We start from the raw sequence: 9,442 nt of genomic DNA on the forward strand, positions 1-9,442 counted from the left end.
GTTTATTAGTATAATTACACTTCTCTCCTTCATTGACAAAGCAAGCCAAGAAGAGCCTTGCTAGAATCTTCACATGATCATGATGGCGTATTTGGAATGCATGTGCATTCAAGCTGTTTAGGAAGTTTTATCTACTGTTTAGGGACTATCCATCCAAAGGATGGGAAGGAAATAAGAAAAGAAAAGAATAGTGACCAAGGCCAGTAGAGAGTTTTGGACGAGGACTGAAGCTAGGAAAGGGAGGATCATGTTTCAATATTGCATAGACGTGCTGCGGCCTATGGTGCCCACTGTAGGATGCACATTATGTGGATTATATCAAATTCTGGCAGTTCAAAACATGGCTGGGTTCATTTTAAAGAAAAATTGATTTTGTTCACTTGTGTTTGTTAAATGTGCATATGTGTTTTGTGCGATTGGGATTTAATGACATCCATATGGCATGTATCTAACGGCAGGTACCATCACCTCAAGGCACCACATAAGTAAGCCAATGGAGGAGTAGTAGGATGGTTAGGAACCCGCTTCTCAGTGGAGAGGTCATGGGTTCAACTCCTGCCGGTGGCATATGTAATATTCCTATCCTCATATATAAAAAGCGCCTTTGTACCAAAAAAAAAAGATCATGGGCTTCCTAATTGGGATTAGCGCCCATGCGCGACACTATTCTCTCCTATTTCCCATTTGATACACACTTAGACTCAATCCATCAGCTGTCCGCGACTCTGTTTCTCTCTGGGGCTTCTCTCCACCATTGCATCCATTAATTCTTCCCCTAAATCATCACTTTTAGAGCTGAAACGACACAAATATTTCTGGGTGAGGTCTTATTTATCTTGAAACTTGAGGACTACTGTTTCATCATGCATTAGTTTTTCTTCAGTTTAAAAATTATTCTTCCTTTGTTTCTAATTCAGTGTTTCCCAGTTTAGCAAAGAGGCAGAGAGGGGAAATCATGATTTCTATAGCTTCCCATGAAACGCAGCCACCACAGATGTCTTCCCAAACCTCAACAGCTGCCGGGAATCATCCATCAAATCCAGAAACCTGCATATTCCGATCGAAACTCCCAGACATTCCCATCTCATACCACCTCCCTCTCCACAAATACTGCTTTGAAAACGTGTCAGAATTCTCAATAAGACCCTGCTTGATCTCTGGTTCCAATGGCAGAATCTACACATTTGCAGATACCCATCGGCTTTGCCAAAAAACTGCTGTTGGGTTATCAAAACTTGGCATCAAGAAAGGGGATGTCATCATGATTTTCCTTCTAAACTCCCCAGAATTCGTCTTCTCCTTCATGGGAGCTTCCATGCTTGGAGCCATAGCCACAACAGTCAATCCCTTCTACACCCAAACAGAGGTCTTCAAGCAATTCAGCGCCTCTGGAACAAAGCTGGTCATTACACAATCACAATACGTTGAGAAGCTCAAAGATTCCACCAACAAATTTCCGAAAATGGGAGAAGATTTCAAGGTGGTAACCATCGACGATCCGCATGAAAATTGTGTCCATTTCTCAGATATATTAGCAGCAGATGAGAAGGATTTGGTTTCGGTTTCGATTGATCCGGATGACCCAGTTGCACTTCCATTCTCTTCAGGGACAACTGGGTTGCCTAAAGGTGTGATCTTGACACATAAAAGCTTGATTTCAAGTGTAGCCCAACAAGTGGATGGAAAAAATCCGAATCTCTACCTGAAATCCGACGATGTTGTTATGTGTTGTCTTCCCCTGTTTCACATTTACTCTTTGAACTCTGTTCTGCTCTGTTCTCTCAGAGCCGGTGCCGGAGCTCTGCTGATGCACAAGTTTGAGATTAGAGCTTTTCTAGAGTTTACACAGAAGTACCGGGTTTCGGTAGCCCCCATTGTTCCACCATTGGTTTTGGCCTTGGGAAAGAATCAGATGGTTGAGAATTATGATCTATCTTCGATTCGGATCGTGATGTCTGGGGCAGCACCACTAGCAAAGGAGCTTGAGGAGGCATTACACAGAAAACTACCTCAAGCCATTTTCGGACAGGTAAATATTTTCAGACCTCTGGGGCATATTTGGATATTTGCTAAACGTTGAAAATTGGAATTGCTGGTTTTCGCTTTTTTTTAGGTAAAATAATTGTTAACGGTTCAACTATTTCTTACCCAAGAATAAGAAAACGTTCAGGCATTCGTTCACGCATTCAAGGATGTGGCCAACGTACACTTCTCATGGTTTACCAAGAGCGGTAGAAACACTTGACAATTTTCTTTAGTTTACTTTACGGGTGCAAGGTTGGCCTTACCTAGTGCCAAAGGCGGGCATGGGATTACTCTTTTGTCCGCTAAACTTGTATCGATTTATTCATAATTTTTGCTCTGACCTTAACCCTAATTTTCGACTTGATTCAGACCCTGATCTTGGCTTTAATTTTGTCATTAAAACTTGATCTTAATGAATTAGGAACAAAAAAAAAAAAATGAATTCGGAACAGGGACAATGATAGAGTCAATCAAGGCCAGAGACAATGCCAATCGGAGCCAAATATATAGTCAATCAGGACTAGGGCCAAGGATATGGCCAATCAGAGCTAGGGACAGCGCCAATGAGGGTCATGGATAGTGCCAATCAGGGTGGAAATTGGCTTGGCTTGGCCCTGTAGGGCTTAAGATCAGGGACAATAATCATTGGTCCTAAATTAGGGGCTGAGTGGGAATGAGCTTAGATTAGAATATATAGAGCTGGCTTGGGATTGCAAAAGCCCCGCCTAGCTTGTCCCTATTGCAGCCCTAGTTTATTTGGAAAACAAAATGTTTGATTTCTTTATGGGAGAACGCGGCTCTTTAGAGTGTGTGAAGATCCTCTCCAGCCAGGTGGGTCGTCCCCCATCCCCCCCAAAGTTACACATGGACTTGTATATGGATCTACACTCCCTAAGAGTAGGATTGATGGTACTCTCTTCACAACATTTCACCACATAATTTAAGAAAGCTTTGTCAATACTCAAAAGTAGGTTCTCTTCTAAAATGTATGATGGAAGGATGCAGAAACCTCAATCCTATGGATAGAAGATCTGAACTGACTGAGCTTCTACAAGTCACCAAGGGATTCAAATTGTACATCCACACTTTTTGTCCTACCTATCTTTTCGTTTGTTGGAGGAAGGTCATGTGAACTTTTTAACTAACACCGTTGAATGGTCTTATGCATAAAACCAAAACTTAACATCTTAAAATTCACATTGTCGGATTATAAATTGTGGTTTTATGCATGTGCAAAATTTGACGGCGTCCATTTAAATAGTCCATGTGAATTTCATCCAACGACCGAAAGGATGAAAAGATGATATTAAATGATAATTTGGCTATTTTGAAACTCATTTCCAAAAAAAAAAAAAATTTATGCAAACTATAAAATAATACATGTGGGTCAATTATATGGAATATGTGACCCATAGTTATTAACTTCCATCTGTTTGGCCTACGTGTTATTGTAAGAAAAACATAATGCCAACTTGGAAAATGACCTTAATGAGCATCCAAATTTAGTTATTTCCAAGGGTTGCCAGCAAAACGGCCTAGGTTTGGATATTCATACCAGGCCCAACATCAATCAGGTTTGGAAGGATGCAGATCATCTACGTCCATTCTTGTCGTCCTTCTTGTCCTTTAGAGCAAAGAAGACTGTAGATTGTTCAAAACTACACTTTGTGTTTGGTTACTTGAATCTAATTTTTTTTTAAATCTAGAGATTTCAAATTTATGGAGTTATGGTTCATAAAGTTAACTGTTTGATTAGTGTGAATCTTTGGAATGAAATATATAGATTAATCCTAAAAAAAATATTTATGAAATTATGATTCAAATATTTAACATTTTTATAGTAGAGATAAAATTCCTGAATTTCACCTTATATCCATAAAACTACAAATTCACGTATTTAGTGTAAAAATATGAATCTCTAGATTTCATGAATCCTAAGATTTACACAATCAAAAGGGTATAAATTTTTCCATTTATGAATCCAGAGATTTCAAACCTCTAGATTCATATAACCAATCAGGCCCTTAAAAGACTTTTAAGTTGTTGTTTGACACGTGTGAAATCCGATGATGTGTATTTACCTAACAAGATGACGTTCATCCATAAAGAAACACAAGCCCCTAGACGTATGTGATTTAAATCCGGTTCAGGATACTTAAGAAGCGGGGCTTGATCTTAGTTTATTCATTTTCTAGTTACTTCTAAAAATTAAAATTAAAAAAAAAAATCAATCTTTACCTCGATATGTAGATATTTTTAATATACTAAATCAGTGGACATATACTACAATAAAAACTAAAATGGATGATTGATGTAGTTTTGGAATTTCATTTCAATCCACCATAAATACATGCATGAGGTAAGAAAAAACATATAAGCTAATATCAAGTGATAAAATAATGGGTTTATAATGTGTAATGTAATGTACTCTTTGTGTATGTATATATGCAGGGTTATGGGATGACCGAGGCTGGACCGGTCCTAACAATGTGCCTTGGGTTTGCAAAGCAACCCATTCCAACCAAGTCTGGTTCATGTGGTACAGTGGTGAGAAATGCAGAGCTCAAGATCATCAATCCCGAGACAGGTTTTACGCTTGACTACAACCAACCTGGCGAGATATGCATCCGAGGACCTCAAATTATGAAAGGTACATACATACAAAGAAATTTCCTTTACAAACATTGCCATTTAAGGTTTCTAGTTTGGCCCTAGTTTTTTTTGGTCAAAACAAAAAAGCAACGATAATATTAAATGAAAGAGTTTAGGTCAAAAGACCTATGCAAATGAGAGGAATCTACAATAAACAAAGGTGGTAAACCCCACCAAGATCTGTCTAGAAATAACCTACAAGCACCCTTAGCAAGGAAATCAGCAAAGCCATTGCCAATTCTAGGAATATAACTAAAAAAACCCTAGGAAAGAAAGAACAACGCTTCAAAATATCTACTACTAAACTGAGACACATCCAATTTAAAGATGAGTAGAGACCCTAGAAAGCACTAACAACAGGTAAACAATTCGAATGAATAAGCAAATCAACCGCTCCTAAAGAGGAACCCAGAATAATGTCATCTCTAATTGCTTCAAGTTCAACTACAGTTGCTGAAGCACTATAACCACATCTACTTTGAGCCGCTACAAAACCACCATTATAGTCCCACATGATGCACCATTTACTTCATTTATGTGAAAAACTATAACATGATCCATCAACGGAAATTTGAAAGAGAACAAGTTCTTCAGAAACGATATGACTAGGCCTTGGATAAGGATCCCCATGAGCCCTTTGAAGATCCATAATGTGAGATTGTATATCTGCACATAGATAAGAGAAAGTAGTCATTGTATGAATTATGGAGGCATCAATCCCTCTAAAAAGTGTAGCATTCCTAGTATTCCATATATACCAAATTAATGCGCTCCACATCTGATTCACTAGGGTTAAATTGTCACAACCATTGAACTTTATTTTGATAAAATCCATCTAATCAAATAAATTTGTCCCTAAAAAATCAGATGTATTAATATAGAGGGTAGATAGTCTCCAATACTCTTTTGCATGATGACAAAAAAACAAGGCATGATATACATTCTCCGAACCATGACCACAAATTAGACACAGAGGGGTAAGTGAAACATTTCTCAAAAGAGGGAGCTCCCATTGCAATAGCCTCTATGAGATCCCCATTGTTTATCTTTGGAGAGGGAATGCCAGATTTTCCATTATGAGAGGGGGGAGAAAAGCAACATTACCTTGATCTCACCATAGCTGCTTGATAATGCGTTCCGTGACTTCCTCCTTTGTTTGTCCCATTCCAGGTCTAGGTATTGGAGCTAAGATTGTTATGCTTGGCTCACATGGGATAGAGTGGTAGGTAGTTCCTGGCGTGTCCCACAATGCTCTTGCCCCTTTGGCTTGTCCCAAGGGGCACTACTAATGCCTGGAAGGCAGAGGGAAGCCTGGGTCCTTAATATGCCTTAACACCTTTCCCACTTGCCTATTGCCCGTTTGAGTATCCCTCCGGTTATTTCTTTAACCCCATGAACAATTATTTGGTGCATGACATTCAAAAAATGGAATGTCTTTAATATATTTTGCATACATCACTTGGGCCCATAATGAGTTTGGGTTGGTTAAAAGTCTTCAATTCTGTTTGGCAAGAAGAGCTTTGTTGAAATAATGTACATCCCTGAACCCCAAGCCTCCATCTCGTTTGCTCTTGCACAAGGTTTCCCATTTTACCCAATGAATACCCTAGTTATTAAGCTTGCCTTAGCCTTAATAGGGTATGGGTCTGCGCCTTGATTAGAAAGGCAGTTCAAGATTCAAAATTCATGGCCTTGATTTAGCACTAGATTAGTCTAGGGTTGAGGTTTGCTCTTGACTCTTTTCTTTCTTATTCTCCCTCTCCTTCCTTCCCTCACCCCCTCCCCAAACCCCCACGTCGGAACTTTATCAGGTCTATTTTTGATTTAGCACTAGGTCAGTCTAAGGTTGAGGTTTGCCCCTAAATCTTTCTTATTCTCCTTCTTCTCCCTTCCATCACCGCTAACCACCCTCCCCCAATACCCTGCCAACCCCCACACCATAACTTCATCAAATCCATTTCTAGACTTTGCCAGAAATGGACCATCCATCTCCCTCTAGATGGAGGACACATGTCCATCAGTCACATCTAGAGGTTGAGGTAATATTTAGAAAATAGAAAATTATTTATTTTCATTTTATCAGAACATTTAGATGTGACTGATGGACATGTGTCCTTCATCTAGGGGAAAATGGATGGTAAAATAAAATTCCTCCCTCCCCCCCCCCACCCCCACCTAGCGAATCCTATATCTCCTTTCTCCGTCCCTGTAGTTATGTTAAATCAAGGTTAGCTTGAACAAACTTTCAAGGGAACAAAAAAAATTTGGCAAACAAACTACAAAAATTAGGAAGCATTTGAAGGTTATCAAGGTTAGGAACCATTTGTTTGGTGGCTATAAAGTGGCGTGGAAAAAAAAGTAGTAAAAAATTTGAAAAAATAAAATTAATTTATAAAATCCCCATTTCTTTTTGTTAGGGAGTTGAGTGAAACTCATCCTTAAAAACTAGGTACCTAAATATCTACAAGTGCATCCAATGTGGATTTATTATTCCTCTTTTGGTCTTAAACCCCAACGTTAACACTACTTTTTGTAGGATACCTGAAAGACCCTGATGCCACATCAAGGACGATAGACATACAAGGTTGGCTTCACACTGGTGACATAGGTTATGTAGACGATGATGAAGAGGTTTTTATTATTGATCGAGTTAAGGAGCTCATCAAGTTCAAAGGCTTCCAAGTTCCACCCGCTGAGCTTGAAGCTCTCCTTGTGAGCCACCCATCCATTGCTGATGCTGCCGTTGTCCCGTAAGTATAACTACTGATTCCTAATTAAATTAAAGTGCTAATTATTAGCATGTTTATGCTAGCTAGCAGGCAGTAATGCAGTATATATATATATCTGCCCCTAGCTCTCTTACTCATTTTAAAACGCAAGAAAATCGTTTCAAAGGAGGAAGGAAGAAAGAAAGAGATGAACACATAGCTAGGATACTAGCATATGATATACCACTAGCAGCATATTTAGCCTTTTCCCCGTTAGTATTAATAAAGCTATTGTGTACGTATCTAGACAAAAAGACGATGTTGCCGGAGAAGTGCCTGTTGCATTCGTTGTCCAATCGAATGGGTTTGAGCTCACTGAAGAGGATGTGAAGGAATTCATAGCCAAGCAAGTAAGTCAATAGCCATGCACACAAAATTATGTGGAGGTAATTAATTAATTAATTAATTAATTAATTAATTTAGTGGTTAATCTAATTTGGGTATCTTTGCAACGTTAACAGGTGGTGTTTTATAAGAAATTGCATAAGGTCTTCTTCATCCATGCAATTCCCAAATCTCCATCTGGAAAGATTTTAAGGAAGGATCTTAGAGCTAAACTAGCATCATCAGACACTTAGGACAAAGAAGTTGCTTTTGTGAAGGTTTTAGAAGACAGCTTGGTGGTCTTTATTTATTTATTTATTTATTTATTTTGGGTGGGATTGTTCTTCTTTCATTATAGACATGAATATACTCAATTGACAATGCTACAACGACACTCATCAAAATACACAAGGATAGGGAAGTGTTATTAAGTGTTTCTTTAATATTCTGGGATCCTAACTTTATTATCCATTATTATTCAGAAGTAATTAGAGTAAGGGATCAAATTGTCTTGAATGTTTGTGTTGTTTTTCATTTCTTTTCTATTTTTTGAACAAATTAAATATACACTCCTCAAATTTGTGAAGAATTTCATTTATATCATTTAGAATCTATTCTATAATATTTACACTTTCTTTTCTTTTCTTCTTCTTCTTCTTCTTCTCTTCTTTTTTTTTTTTTTTTTTTTTTTTTAAGTAATATTACACCTTTATAAATTATGTATCAAATGCACTTTCACTGTTAAAATAATAAGATTAAGTGATGATTCCAGCACCTATTGTTTTTTTAAAATATTCTTAATTGCCCTTTTCTACCTTCAAATCTATTTAGACTTTTAAGATGTAAACTCAAAGGGCGTATAAGTAATTTGCATTTTCTTTTTCTTTTGTCTGGTTATTAAGAATTTGGTTCACTCTTTTGAACTTAAAACCTTATTCTCAAGACTTCTTTGTTAAGAGATTCATCTCAGACACTCCTACGGATAGTGAATTTTTCTAATTTTCGAATTATCAAATCACCCTTGATTTTCACATCTACCTTTCTTCACTCTTACCTCTTTTTCTTTATTTTATTGTATTGTTTGGGATTGTGTGGATATCGTTTTCACATGCATGATATTGTGGTAAACTTTTTCTAGTAAAAAAAAAAAAAAAAAAAAAAATCCACACCTGTTGCAATCAAGTTTACAAGAAAGGGCTTTTTTTGCTGCCCTTCTATGCGATCTCATGAGAAGAGTTCTAAAATTATTCAACCAATCAAGCGAATCTCCTCAACAAAGGGTTTTTCATGCTTGGATAAGTGGCTTAGCTTGAATAGTGCGTCGGATGCAAGAGTTGCATCTTTGACACTCACAATTAGTTTTGAAGTTATTGATGGTATGACTGAGAAAAGATGTTGCAAAGAGGTTCTTCATCTTGTTTTAAACAAAATCAAGTTGATATTGGTTTCAATTTCCTTCATTTAATGGAAGCAAGTAGAAAAAGTCCGGTTCTATAAAGCAAAGTAGAAAAAGTGTGGGAGTAAGACTATACACTTGGTAACAAGACATGTTGGGGAACTAACTCAAATCATTTAGAACGGCATGTTATCAATTTTCAATTCATTTTTTGCTCACACAACACACTATTTTCAACATTTTTTTTTGGGTAAAGAACTTCATTTATAGAAGAACA

At 37.5% G+C, this 9,442-nt stretch overlaps 1 protein-coding gene across 1 annotated transcript; it reads left to right on the plus strand.

Moving 5' to 3' along the window:
* The first annotated feature begins 895 nt into the window (after positions 1-895).
* On the plus strand, positions 896-8,023 carry LOC149012128 (4-coumarate--CoA ligase 2-like). Its single transcript, XM_089159205.1, has 5 exons — positions 896-2,029; positions 4,477-4,675; positions 7,214-7,427; positions 7,693-7,795; positions 7,907-8,023. The coding sequence occupies exons 1-5, from the start codon at positions 956-958 to the stop codon at positions 8,021-8,023; spliced, it is 1,707 nt and encodes a 568-aa protein (XP_089015331.1). The 5' UTR covers positions 896-955.
* Positions 8,024-9,442: the final 1,419 nt, after the last annotated feature.

Source organism: Hakea prostrata, chromosome 6 (genome assembly GCF_041222555.1).
Source record: "Hakea prostrata isolate BN-2017 chromosome 6, UWA_Hpros_2, whole genome shotgun sequence".
NCBI classification, from domain to species: Eukaryota; Viridiplantae; Streptophyta; class Magnoliopsida; order Proteales; family Proteaceae; genus Hakea; species Hakea prostrata.

What these genes read in the sequence shown, in the direction of transcription:
- LOC149012128 (XM_089159205.1), top strand. Translation starts at nt 956, where the DNA reads ATGATTTCTATAGCTTCCCATGAAACGCAGCCACCACAGATGTCTTCC. An exon ending in CTCAAGCCATTTTCGGACAG is followed by an intron (nt 2,030 to 4,476) that starts GTAAATATTTTC and finishes GTATATATGCAG; the next exon opens with GGTTATGGGATGACCGAGGC. An exon ending in AGGAATTCATAGCCAAGCAA is followed by an intron (nt 7,796 to 7,906) that starts GTAAGTCAATAG and finishes CAACGTTAACAG; the next exon opens with GTGGTGTTTTATAAGAAATT.